This window comes from Pinus tabuliformis, chromosome 7 (genome assembly GCF_031772625.1).
Source record: "Pinus tabuliformis cultivar Carrire ecotype Pingquan chromosome 7, CPIR1, whole genome shotgun sequence".
NCBI classification, from domain to species: domain Eukaryota; kingdom Viridiplantae; phylum Streptophyta; class Pinopsida; order Pinales; family Pinaceae; genus Pinus; species Pinus tabuliformis.
Window position 1 is genome coordinate 1,592,612,566 of NC_142293.1, and position 14,493 is coordinate 1,592,627,058.

At 37.3% G+C, this 14,493-nt stretch overlaps 1 protein-coding gene across 3 annotated transcripts in view; it reads left to right on the forward strand.

Moving 5' to 3' along the window:
- PSD (ARM repeat superfamily protein) overlaps positions 1–14,493 on the forward strand; it is an 83,006-nt gene that overhangs the window by 48,779 nt on the left and 19,734 nt on the right. For all 3 annotated transcript variants that reach the window (XM_089460078.1, XM_089460076.1, XM_089460077.1), the window contains exon 9: positions 3,718–3,882. In XM_089460078.1, the coding sequence (XP_089316204.1) occupies positions 3,718–3,882 (165 nt within the window). The remainder of the gene's footprint in view (positions 1–3,717; positions 3,883–14,493) is intronic.

Sequence of the window (14,493 nt, forward strand, 5' to 3'; positions counted from 1 at the left end):
CAACCCCGTCGACAACCACTACAAAGAATCATATTCCGCTGATCCACACCGTTATCCCTGTCCCCGCCGACTTCCTCCGCACCGCTTCCGCTGTTCTATCTGCTATCTCTTTGTGCACGCGCCGTCCGCTGTAGTCACGTCTCTGCACACGACCACGCTGCGTCTGCATCCCTCTGTGCTGTTCCCATCCGCGACTGGTTCAGTCCAAACCTTCGTCTTTGGCCACCCACGTCTGCGGTAATATTCGCTTGGTCAAAAGTCGAACGTGACTTTTCAACGGGACGTGACTATTCATATATCATATATATATACATAAATATATATAATATAATATATATATATATATATATATGATATATATATATATATATATATATATATAATTATATGTAACCATAACTTTAATTTAATCATAAATTATATATAACATTAATTTAATTAATTAATTAATTAAAAAAAAATTAAGCTGGCATATAAATACACGCCTCCACATACTCGCTCAATGTCAATGACAATGGCTGATTTTCAGAAAAAATTGATTGACACAGAGCATAAGGTAAATAGCAACCACGATGAGGTCAGTAAAAGATTAGATGAATTCCAGATCAAGCTTGAGAGGCAGGCTGACAATATCAAAAATCAGGCTGACAATATAAAAAATCTTCAGGATACGACAAATCGAATAGAAATAAAGATGGAAAATCAACATGCCCAAACAGAAGTAGATCTCAGAGAGTCCTTAACATTGTTGAAACTTCTGTGTAAAAAGATCGATTGTACACCTGCACAACTACTATGAGAAAATGAAGAGAATCAAGAGCACAACTCATCAGATTCAACAAAGTCAACAGACTCATGAAAAAGCTGAATCCCCAAAAAAATCAGCGACACCCCACCAAGAAGTGAGTAATGCGACTCTTACAAATAAGCAACTTTGAGATACCTTTACCATTCAACATCCCTTTTTCGCTCAACCATTAGCGACATACCAGCGAAGGGCAAAAGTCGAGATGCCTAAATTCGACGGAAACGAAAAAAACAATGTTGCATGGATAAATAAAGCAGAAGAATACTTCGAGATATATGACATCAATGATGATGACGAAAAGCTTAGGCACGCATCCATGAAAATGGAAGGGGAAGCATATAATTGGTATATGTGGTGGAAAAAGACAACACACGTCATTAGCTGGAGAAAATTTAAGGATGCATTCTTTAAAAGATTCCAAGGTGTAAAGGAAGAAGAGTTATTTTCAAAACTCATCAAATTACGACAAAAAGGAAGTGTGGACGAATACACTCAAGAATGGGAGACCTTAGTAACACAAGTACCTAGGTTATCAGAATCTTGTTTAATTCAGTCATACGTCTCGGGACTCAAAACCCATTTACAAGTAGAACTTGAGATGCATGACATTACATCAATAAAAGTAGCAAGACGAAAAGCAAAAACAACTGAAAAGAAATTCGAACCAATCTTTTGGTCAAAAGCGGAAAAAACATATTCAAGACGAAGAATACCCCTGTATGAGGACTCAAATAAATATGTTCCACCACATCGTCGTGAAGATGAAAAATCTAATTTGGAAATGCAAAGGATAAAAGAGGGTAAATGTAAACGCTGTGGTGAGAAGTGGGACCCCAAACATAGATGTGCTAAAGGAAAAGAACCAAAAAACCTATATAATTGTGAAGCAACCAATGATTCAAATAGTGAAGATTATGACATAGAAGAAACAGAAGATGCCCCAGAAATCTCACCAGAATTAGATGACGGAAGTATTCCGGAAGTATATCGCAACCTCAGACTTTAAAGTTAAAAGGACACATAAAGGAGAACAACGTAGTGGTTCTCATCGACTCGGGTAGCACACACAATTTTTTAGATGCAACCGTGGCAAAGAGACTCAATATTTTTTCATTTCCCTTACCAAACATGAAAGTGATGGTAGCTAATGGTAAGAAGATTGAAAAGGTGGGGAAATGCCATAAGGTCAAATTGCAGATTCAAGACTTTAATTTAGAGTCTCCGTTCTTCATGGTACCATTAGGAGGAGTAGATGTAGTCTTAGGTATCCAATGGCTATGAACCATCAAGTATAATCTATAAAATTCAAATGGGGAGCTCAAAAGTCCAAACTACACGGATTCCAAGTACCAGAAAATCAAGTTGTATCATCATCTCAGATGATGAAGCTAAGTCGAAAAGGAGCACCCACTTATGTTGTACAATGTCACCAATTAGAAATGTTATCTGCAAATATGACCAGAGAAGAGTCACTAGAGATACAAGATCTAATTCGGAAGCATGAAAAAGTATTTCAAGACCTACCTATGAAGATGCTGCCTAATAGGGAAATTGAGCATACAATAGAAGTCAAGGCAGGGTCAGACCCCGTCAACATCAAGCCATACCGATATCCACATCACCAAAAAACGGAAATTGAGAGATTAATCCAAGACCTTTTAAAGTGTGGGACCTTGATCATCTTGGAATATCTGATCAAGTGGAAGGACTTACCCGAAGAAGACGCTTCTTGGGAGAATGAAGCATTTTGTCAACAACATCCGTCGTTACGTATGCTTTGAGGACAAAGCATTCTTTCGAGAGGAAGGCAATGTTATGTAAAAAATTAGTTAGTATTTAATTTTAGGTTTATTATTTAATTTTAGGTTAATTAGACGAAAGGGCACGATCATAAGATCATGCCCTTTCCCCAAAGGGTGCCCATGGCGATATATAAGCCAGGAACCCCAATGTAAACAATCATTATCTGTCAATTCATTTTTAATAAATTTTTATATATATATATACTTTCTGTGTATCAAGGAGTTTTTCACTCCACTTAATGTTTCCTAAAATATTGGTAAGTTATCAACAAAGGAATCATGTGCAACAACTTTCAATCTGGGCTCTAGAGCTGGTGAAAGCAACAATGCGAGTGATATCTGGTCTTTGTAGCCTGGTGTATCTCAACTTTCAAGATGATTATCAGCCTATTTACCCATCTGGTAATAAGGCTCTCTTAGATTTCACCACACTGCACAAAGATAGGTTAAAATCCTTTTTAGTAAGATACTAATAGAGGAACTACAGGAAAAAGGTAAAGAAACAACTAATTGTTAGTGGAAGTGAAGACTGCCTTTTTTTTCAAGTTTATTATTTGTTTATATATGCATAAATCAGTAGTGATAAGATCACATTTTAAACCTTTAGAATGTGAACATGACCAATACATATTTTCTAATCTTATTACGCTTTTGATAGGATCAGAAGAATTGAGTATTTCAGAATTAGTAATATGAATATGAATATGCAATTTTTACATCTTAAAGTTTAAACAATTGTGATGGGCTAAAATTTATCTGTAAAATTCAAACTATATGCTTTTTCAGTTTGTCCTATGAATTGTGTTTGTTTTTATTTCTAATACAGACTAATGTTTTTTTGCAAAGAATGATTTCTAGTCATATATCTCTTCTGAGCATATGGTGTAAGTTCCTGTTTAGCTACTGAGATTTCCTAATGCACATTCGTTTCCCCTTCTGAGCATTGCGGTGCTGATGAAGATTATGTTTGGAAAAATCTGTCTTTTGGATGCATTTTAGTTGTTTTTTTAGAATCTCTGCATAGATTAAATGAGTTATTGTAACAAATTCAAAAGCAATATGTTTTCTTTGATTATTTTACATTTTTTTGACATTGGTCAAACACAGGCAAAGGAAATGACGGATTTTCTTGTCTTGGTCAATCAACTTATTTGCAAGTTTAAGGCTGCAATGACTCATATTCTGGAAGAAGTATTTCCGTTTATTGTGAGTAGAGTGTTTACTATTGTTCCTAAAGATGGAATTCCATCAGGCCCTGGCAGCAATACTGAGGTTTGTATGCATTATATTATTTGCATATTTGGATCTTAAATATTAGTATCTAGTATCTACAAATTTGACATATCGTGAGGTGATTTAGTATTTTTTTTATTTTGAATTGTTTGAAGGCATGTTTAAGTTCTTAAAAAGCTTCAGGTACTTGCATTTAAGTTCAATTTCTTATTTTGTAATTTTGTGCTACTGCTTATGCTTAGATTATGTAAAGGTTTTCCATCCTCATTTTTAATTCTGTATTAAAATAGGTGGCATTTACAGGCTAGTCACCATACTAAACAGTATTGAACTGCTAACGAGAATTTAGCTCTAGGATATTGGTTGATGTGAATGAACAAAATGCTTGACAAGGTGTTATAAATATAATTTATATAAAAATAATATAAATAAATAAATAATAATCATAAATGATAATAATTGTTAATGAAGAGGCATGTCCCTAAGGACATGACCATTCATGAAAGGGCACCTGCTTAGGTATATAAGCGCGCTCTCATTTGTGACATTCTTATCATCATCTCATACCTTCTGTACATTTCCTATATAAATATATATGTCCTATCATGGATATCTATATATTTCAGATCTTGTGAATATTCTGCTGTGTATATGAACTTTGTTCATAACACAAGGCTCCATCACGTTGAATGTTTTGTGGAATAGTCCTTGTTTTTCTATGACTGCTTTGATATATTTTGTATATATATTCCATTCTAATTAATAATAATGCAAATGAAGTTGCTTTATGTAGATTTTGCGAACGAGAATGTAGCTCTAGGATAGGTTTGATGTGAATGAACAAAATGTTTGACAGGGATCCATCAAGCTGAATGATTTGTGGAATAGTCCTTATTTTTCTAGGACTGCTTTGATATATTTTGGTGCAAGTGAAGTTGATTTTTGTAGATTTTAGCAATCCATTATAGGAAAAGCTAGTACTGTTTTTTTTGAAAGGAATGGGTATTCATTCTATTAAGAAAACTGGTTTGAAGGTCAGGTCCTTTTACAAGTTTTCTCAGAAAATGCACGTATTTCAGGCCATCTATTCAAAAAATTCAAAACAAGTCTATCATTGCTGCCCTCTGTTCTGTCATTGACTATACTGAACTTATTCCATAGATCCTCCAAAAGACCCCTCCAAAAACTGAAAATCTACAAAACATAGTCTAAATCTAAAGAAAGAAAAACTACATATCCCCCAGAACCTGATTTCCCTCAGCTTCAGCTGCTGCCTCAGCACCTTCTGCAGTGTTGACTTCCTCTACAGCTACTTGGACACTGCTCTTCCCACTTCGTCCTCTAATGGAGTCTCCATTGAGTGATCCAATTTCCATCTGCTCAGTGTCACTGTTAGCTGGGAGAATCTCTGCTTCTGCATCATGCTCTTCTTCGCTCCGAGGATTAGCCAGACGAAATTCCAACATCTCCATTGCCAACTGGAGCCTGTCAAGCTTAAGTTCAATTAACCCCATCTGACGAGTCGTCAAATTATTTTGAGCGCTCGCTCCTGCCGAAAACAATTCTATGTGTCGCAAGATTAAGGATATGATAAACTCAAACAATTCTGCCATTCTTGCCAGGACTGGACCAGAATCCTCCTCACTGCTTCTCAGAGAATTCTCCATCACGCTAAGAAAACTCCATAAACGAAGGTGGGTTTGACTAATGCAGCTACGAAAATCACGTTCACCAATTTCTGGAAACCCAGGACTTCCTATAAATACCATCCCACTCTCCAAATGCGCATCGCTCTCATTCCATTCTTCATTAATGGCAACATGCAGTGCCAGAGCAGCACTTGCAGAGCCCATTATGAAAATCAAGAGGATCCTCTGGAAATCGATGATGATGGCTCAGTCACCTTGAGGGATGATATCACAAAATGAAAGTTCACACATACCTCCTGCACTATCTACCTTGCCCGCATTAATCCAACTGTCACGTGTCCTTTTCAAAGGAACGGTTTGTTCCCACCTGTCGAGTTTGGCTCAAGTCTCCATATCCTTCCAGAGCCTTCGTTTCAGAACCTTGGTAATGGTTGCTTGTCTATGCGCTGCGAAATTTATTGCCCTGAACAGGATACCTATACCCCACTTAGTTGGTCTCGAGGTCTTAACCAAATTAATTAAACTTATCAGTTTTATGGTATCTCTTTGGAAACTATGGTCCCATTATCAATCTTTATTTCTCCTTGCAATAGTTGGGCACCCTGGTTGGCCAAGGAATCTGCAGCTGCATTAATGTTTCTTCTTATATGATAAAAATCAATTGAGTCAAAATTTCCAACCAGCAGATTAATTTGATGAAGTATAGGAGGTAGAAACTGCTCATCATTCTTTTTGCATTTAGACACTTGTTGAATGACGATCTTAGAATCTCCAAAGACTGGAAGACGTCTAATACCCCTGGAGAGGGCTAATTCCAGGCCCTGCCACAGAGCAAAAAACTCGGCTTGGTTATTTGAAGCAACACTTAATCCCCAGGCAAATTGACTCTTTTTCTTCATCGAGGCAAAAGAGAACCCTTCCTGCTCCAGCCTCGCCGAAAGCTTGTACTGGTTTTACTTAAGGGAAGGGCAATTAAATAATTGTCTATGAACCAAAGGATTATGCCTTCTATAGAATATTTTTATGTTATGTAACATATTTTGGCACCTTGGGAAAGAAAGTCTTGTATGTAACTCATGACATGTATTTCATATTATAAGTCGAAAATCACGTAAATTGTCAGTACTGATATGTAGAGGCACTATGTTGCGATATTTATTTTCCTCTCTTTGCTCTCATTGCCATTGTATTTGACTCATTCAGTATTGTCTATTATTTGTTCTTTTGCGCATATATGTTGTGATTATTAGTTCTTTTTTGTGACCTGCATGATCTGGTACAAGTGGTATATGAGCAACCTTCTTGGCTTTATGTATTCGAGAATTAATTTCTTGGCATTTAGTTGCCCTAGTTTTCATCCCATTGGCATCCACTCATGCGGGAATCCTGCTTCGCTTTGGCTGTTTCTCCCTTGTTCTTATGCTTCCTGCCCATCTTATTTTCAGCATACTCTAGGAGCTGTGCTTGCTCTCCCACATTATATTTATATGGGTTGTATTCCTCAGTCCATTTGACCTGCCTTTGTCTTCATTCGCTGGACATTAATAAAATCATCTTACCTTCCGTCTCCAGGTATCATGCAGTGTAATAACTTTCCAATTTTTTTTGAAACAAGACTAGGACATCTCAACAAGCAACACAAAAACATCAAGAAACTTGCTATAATGTGTCATGGACTGGAGCTTATTGTGCTGTAAGGAAATACTGGGATAATGAAACTTCTGACAAAAAAGGTACTGTAAAGAACTGTAAGCATAGCTGCTGTTGACAGGAGAAAATCATCATAAGAGTAACACGCATTTGTCTGGTGTATGAGAATATGACTACTGCAAGATGCCACAACAAGGAGAAATGCAATCATTCCAAGGACAATGCCATTTCAAATAAAGATGAAAATACAACTATTAAGTTCAAATGCCATTTCAAATAAAGATGCAAATACAACTATTAAGTTCAAATGTCATTTTCAGTGAAGAATATGAAGCTAAAGAGCAAATGATGCTCCAAAACAGAAATTTAGGGCTACCATTCCATCCTCCATTTCATTATCTTTTATTTCTGCCTTTTGCTTTGTTATCTTTTGGCAATCTACCCATTATGATGGCTAGAGGAATAACTCTGCTCTTGATGATTTCCATTAATATAACCATTCTTAACTACATAGAGGAGGGGGTTGTTGGTTTCAACTTCCAAAACAGAATTTTAGAGCTACCATTCCATCCTCCATCTCATTATCTTTTATTTCTGCCTTTTGCTTTGTTATCTTTTGGTAATCTACCCATTATGATGGGTAGAGGAATAACTCTGCTCTTGATGATTTCCATTAATATAACCATTCTTAACTACATAGAGGAGGTGGTTGTTGGTTTCAACTTCCAAAACCTTCTAAAGACTCTTCCTATTCATCTACGACTTTTCATATTTCTTTGCATTTGTATTCTACAAGAATTTTTACGGTTACCTCAATTGCTAATGATTAGGTATCTAACATTCCTCCCTTAATCCAAAGGCATGTTTGTGACTCCAAGCATCATTTTGAACTTTTCAAAATTTTCTCTTTCATGTGCTTCGGTAAAGATGTCTGCAACTTGCTCACTTGTGGAAGAATGTCTCAAATGAATAGTTCTGGACTCTACACTAGATCGGTTTAGATGATAATTTGTGTTGATGTGTTTGGTTTGATCATGGAATTTGGGATTCTTGGCCGACTTGATTCTAGTGGTATTGTGACCCAGAAGAGGAGTGCAATGTGTTTATTGCTCATGCAAAACTTCAAGCATTTTCGCGAGTCACATTGTCTCCTTTGTTGGTTCTACAACTACCACAATCTCCTCTATTGTGGAATCTATTAGAACTGACTAATGACATACTCTCTAAGAGACAACTGCTAATCTAAGATTCATGAGATAACTTGAAGTTGACACTCCATTTTCTTTATCCTCATCAAACTCTGAACCATAATATCCAACTAGGGTGAAGTTATCGACCTTAGAATACTTGAGTCCAAAGTCCCGAGCTCCCTTTAATAACTTAGAATTCTTTTTGCAATAGACCAATGTCCTTGACAAGGCTTTTCGCATGACCCTGGATTCCCTTCTTTTGATGTGAGCTCCAAATTTTGTTCCATTGGAGTATAAAGAGGCATACAATCAACCATGCCAAACTTGTTCAACAAATCTGCTATGTACTTCTTTTGGGAAGCAAATATGTACTTTGGATTTTGAGTCACTTCATTGCTCGAGTAGAAGTGAAGATGTGTCCCGAATCAATCATCCCAAGACCTTTCTTCAAGGATTTTTTTATGGATGCAATAGAGCTCTATTGTTCCGTGTTATCAACAGATCCTCTACAGACACTACAAGATATACAATAATTTTACCCACTTTCTTGACAAAGTTGGGTATTCGAAAAGTTTCAAGAGTTCAAGAATGAAGTGGAGAATCTAACCGAGAGAAAGATCAAGACTCTAAGGTTAGACAATGGTGGAGAATACACCTCCAAAGAGCTAATAACTTTTTGCAAGGAAGCTGGGATCAAAAGGGAGCTTATCGTTCCCTATAATCCTGAACATAATGGCGTTGTTGAAAGGAAGAATAGAACTATTGAAGAATGTGTCAGGGCCATGCTTCATGATCAAGATCTCCCTCAATTCCTATGGGGAGAAGCATGTGTGACAATTGTTTACTTGCAGAACCAAAGTCCTCACAGAATCCTCAACAGCATGACTCTAGAAGAAGCATTTATGAGAAAGAAGCCAAGTGTGGATCACCTTCAAATATTTGGCTGTCCTGTGTATATTCATATACCTAAGGACAAGAGAAAGAAGTTGGATCCTACCATTCTAAAGGGAATCTTTGTTGGGTATAGTGCTTCATCAAAGGCGTATAGAATCTATGTTAAGGATTATCGTAGAATTGAAGTAAGCAGGGATGTCATCTTTGATGAGAGCATAACTTAGAAGAAATCGAAGGATATTCCTGTTAACTCTGATGAAGAAGAGATACCTATCTTTGAGGATATCTCAAGGGACAATGATGGTCAAGATAACCATCTATGAAAGAAGATGTTGAAGGTGTGAGTGAGGCTATACAACAAGTGATTATTCTAGAAAACCGAAAGAGGTCTGCTGGGTTGAGAATCTCTAGAAGCAGAAGGACATACGACATTAGGGTCCTTCAGGGAAAGTAAAAGACTAGAGAGGTATTCTGGGTATGCTGCATAGATGACAAAGCTTATTGAAGCAAAACCCTCCTCCTATGAAGATGCAACTCAACATCAAGAGTGGATGAATGCAATGAAGGAAGAATACCAGTCCATAATGAAGAATGATGTTTGGGAGATTGTTCTTAAGCCAAGTGACAAGTCTGAAGTCACTTCAAAATGGATTTACAATATAAATAACGCTGCAGATGGGAGCATTGATAAATACAAAGCAAAGTTTGTAGCAAGAGGCTTCTCACAAAAGGAAGGGATTGATTACGAGGAAACCTGTGCTCCCAGAGCTAGATATGCAACAATTAGATCACTTGTTTCGTTGGCTGCTACTATGGGATGGAATATCCATCAAATGGATTCAAGACAACTTTCTTGAATGGGACCATTGATGAGGATGTTTACATTGGGCAACCTCAAGGATTTGAAATAAATCATAGGGAGACTCATGTATGCAGGTTGAAGAAAGCTCTATATGGCTTAAGGAAGTACCTAGAGCTTGGTATACAAGAATGGATGCGTACCTATTGAGACTTGGTTTTATCAAGAGTATTGCAGATCCTAACCTATATATCAAGGTGGTCTAGGATGAACTAGTCATCATACTCTTGTATGTGGATGATCTACTAGTCACAGGTGTAGAGCATCATATTCAGGAATGCAAGAAGCAGTTTGCAGCCAAGTTGGATATGAAGGATCCTGGGATCATGCATTGTTACTTGGGACTGGAAATATGGCAAAGGCCAGGTGCGATATATCTTGGTCAAGGTAAATATGTGATCAAGATACTTCAGAAGTTTGGCATGATGGATAGCAAGCCTATGATGACTCCTATGATTACCAATCTAAAGAAATTGAGGAGTTCAGAGTCTAGTCAGGTGGATCCTACTTTCTACAGACAATTGATTGGGTACTTGATGTATCTGGTGAGTACGAGACCGAACATTTGTTTTGTAGTGAATGTCTTCGGTGAATTTCAGATGGAGCCAAAGCATGATTATTGAATTGCAGCCAAGCACATCCTAAGATATCTGCGTGGAACTATACATCACTACCTCCGCTATACTAGTAATGAAGTCCAACTCATGGGATATACATATTCAGATTGGGGTGGAAGTGAGACAGACGAAAGAAGCACAACAGGAGGATTCTTCAGCCTAGGATCTTCTATGGTCTCATGGATGAGTAGAAAGCAAGATATGGATGACCTGAAGCTGTATATGTTGCTGCAAGTGAAGTCTTTTAGGAGCAGTTTGGCTCAGGAAGTTATTATCATACTTGTTTGAAGGACTGCTTAGCCCTTCACAAAGATATTGTGATAATGAAAGTTGCATAATATTAACGAAAGACCTCGTGTTTCATGATAAGACAAAGCGTATAAATAATAAGTACCACTACATCAGAAGCCTAGTACAAGATGGGGCCGTGGAGCTGCACTATCTACCTATAAATGAAAAGGTAACAAACATACTAAATAAAGCATTACCAAACAAGAAGTTTGAGCACCTGAGAGGTAAGCCTGGTTTGGTAGACATCTCTTCCCTAATTGAGAGGGAGTGATGTTGGATAGTTCTTGTCTTTATGGGTCATGCACTAGACCAAGACTAACAACCGTAAGTCTTAGTGAAGGCCATAAAGAAAGAATGGAGTCCGGAGGATTGGATAAGCATCTTAGATTGAGACTTCTTATGGATTGTAGAATCTAGGAAAAGAAGTTGTTGACTGATACTCTTTGAGGATGAGGTAGGGAATCCAAGATAAGAGTAGTCGAAGAGGACCGATATTCTTTGAGGATTCAGGTTTGGAAATCCAAGATAAGAATATTCCTAAAAGGACATACTCGGTGAACATTCGAATGGGGTATGTGCCTTAGAGGTAGTGTGGCAGCTCACGTAAATCCTCCCAACATAATGCTCTTGAATAAGGATGAGCTTGTCTAGTTAAGGCCTTCAAGGACAGTGTTGGTTATGATAAAGATGCTTGACAAAGATGGCTTATCAATGCAACTCTTCTTATGAGAATGCTTCAAGATTGAGATTCCTTTTATCATGTAATGGGATTATGAATACCTCCCTAGTTAAGAGGGAGTGTTGAAAATTGTAGCTAGGTTTGGTCTTCATAATGACTTAATTGTAATCATGACATTATATATTCTTTAGAAAGAAAGAAAAAGAAAGAAAGAGAAATTATATTTTATTTTGGAGTATGGGTTTCATACTCAAGTTTGAGTCAAAAGCATGTTCTTGTTGATTTTTAATGTACCTTGGACAAGTGGTTTCCCATGTGTTAGTCTCTACCTAGGGAAAAGTGTCCAAAATAATTCATTTCCTAAGTGTGACTTTATAAAGTGAAAGTGACTTTATAAGTGGTAAAGTCAATGTTAAATTATAAAGTGAAAAATGACTTTAGACATAAAGTACAATGTGAGTACTTTATTTAATGGGTGAGTTAAAAAATAGAAAGTGAGAATTAAATGCACATTTATTCTCATCCCTTGATTTAAATGAATCTGAGCCATTAGATCTTAGGGTTGCCCAAAAGTCATTTAGAGAAACAAAAGGGGGAAAAGAAAAGAGAGGCATTCATTCTTCATGAACAAATTGGAGAAAGGATCCTGAGAGCTGGAGAAAAGTTCTGAAGGAGAAATTTGTTGCAGCAAGCTGAAGGAGTGATTTCTGGGCAAAGCTGGTTATGGAAATCAAGGTTTAGAAGACAACAGAAGCTACAGTATGAACAACATTGAATGCTGAGTTGCATGTCGTTCGAGAGAAGTTCAAAAAAATATATATTTATTTTTTTATTGGATTTTTTTGGGAAAAAATTCGTACAATGGTACGGAAATCTGTGCAGTCATATCCGTACAGTACATATTTTCATCTTCAAGTGCGGAAATCGAGGCAAAGTGGGCACAATTTTCAAGGAGTTTTGCGGTGGAGAGATAAGTTGTATTTGGTGTTTTGTTTTGTTTGCAAATGTATTTTTCCTGAACTTGAAAGATAAATAAATTTGAAGAACTCTCTAACATGTTTTCCCCGAAGAAGATTGAAGGGGTTTTCCCTGGGTCTAAGTTGACAAAAAATCTGTGTGTATTTTTATGTGTGTTGCTGGTCTGGTTATGTCCATATTTATTTTCAGCGTGTGTTGATAGTCCCATGTGTTTTAATCTACAAATTTCATTTCTAGAATTCTGTGTGTTGAATGTATGTTTATGGGAAAGGGCATTTAACTGAATGGGAGTGATAAGGTGAAATTAAAACCGGGTTGGGATTGTTGGAATTTCTTTTTAGTCATCAAATTTCAAGCTGAAAATTGCAGTTTGAACAAGAGACAATAGTTTGGGACAACAAACAGTGGTTTGGACAAAAAACTGAATATTTGGACAGCAAACTCAGTTTGGACTTTGGACTACAAACTGAATTGTTGGACAGCAAACTCAATTTGGACAACAAACTGATATTTTGGGACAGCAAGGTGAAATTTCACAAATTGAACTTTTGGGACAACAAGGTGTGCTGGAAAGTCCATTTCTCTATTTTCTTGGTTTTGTAAATTTTGGACAACAGTCATGGCCATGTTCTTAAGGATAGAGGACAGACTGGATGGGATGTCCAACTATGCCATTTGGAAGGACATAATTCAGACAATGTTTGAGGAGGCAACAGTTTGGGACATAGTGCGGCAAGTGGTTGTACCTCCTACTATTGTAGATGAACTTGCTGAATTCACAAAAAATAATGCAAAGGCAAAAAGTATTCTGATGGACAGTCTGATGGATCATGTGGTTGGTCAGGTGAGAGGAAACACATATGCATATCAGATGTGGACAACTCTAACCACTCTCTATCAGAGTACCGGAACTGTTGAAACGGCTGGGATAGATGACGCAGAGGGAAAAAGAGGTGACGCAGGGCCAGTGCAGAAATAGCTGGGGTTAGCCAGTGTTGTGCCAAATCAGCGAGAATTCTGCCGGGTGAAGTGAGGTAAAACTCACTCAGATTTTCCTCCAATATTTTCTCTGTAAAGGATTGCTAGATGAACATCATAGATTTGCATTCATATATTTCTCCTGCATAATAATAAACTCTTGGAACTGCTGCACCAATTTTCCCGCATTGGGTTTTTCGGGGACTTTTGTGTCCAAAAATAAGTTTGTCCTATGTATCTTGTTCTTTGCTCCGTTTTCTGTTTCATGAGATCAAATGTTTAATTAGTGTAGGCTGCAAAAGTAATTTGCTTCAGTATTCAGAAGAATAACTTGATGAATGTAATTTAAAAATCAAGTAGGTGAAGTAGATTCAGATTCGCTGCAGTAGGGGTTCCTTTAGAGTGTAGGAATTTTCACACCCACAGTCTGTTCCAATCTAGTATCTTTTCTCGTGCCAGAATGCCATTCACAAAAGTAGACCAAGGTTTTGAGAACTTGCTTAGGATTGCCCCTTACAAGCTCTTCATCTGAAAAGGCTACCTTAACAGGTCCAAGCTCATCTCAAACTTGTTGAATCCTAGTGAGTTATGATGTCTCAGTATTTGATTCCATTATCTTGGTGTTCTTGAGCTTCTCCCTTAACACCATTTTCCGTTTTTGATTCACTCTGATATAGACTCATCAGAGCAGTCCATATCTCATGGGCACTATTCTTCCTTAATATGTGAGGGGCCACATGATTTTTTACCCCGTCCATTGGACATTTCTTAAATCGGGTCATTGTACTTGACTTAGGGTGTTAATCCTAATCGGCCATAATACATGACACACAAATGTCAGCCCGTGATGCTTTTCCAATTCACC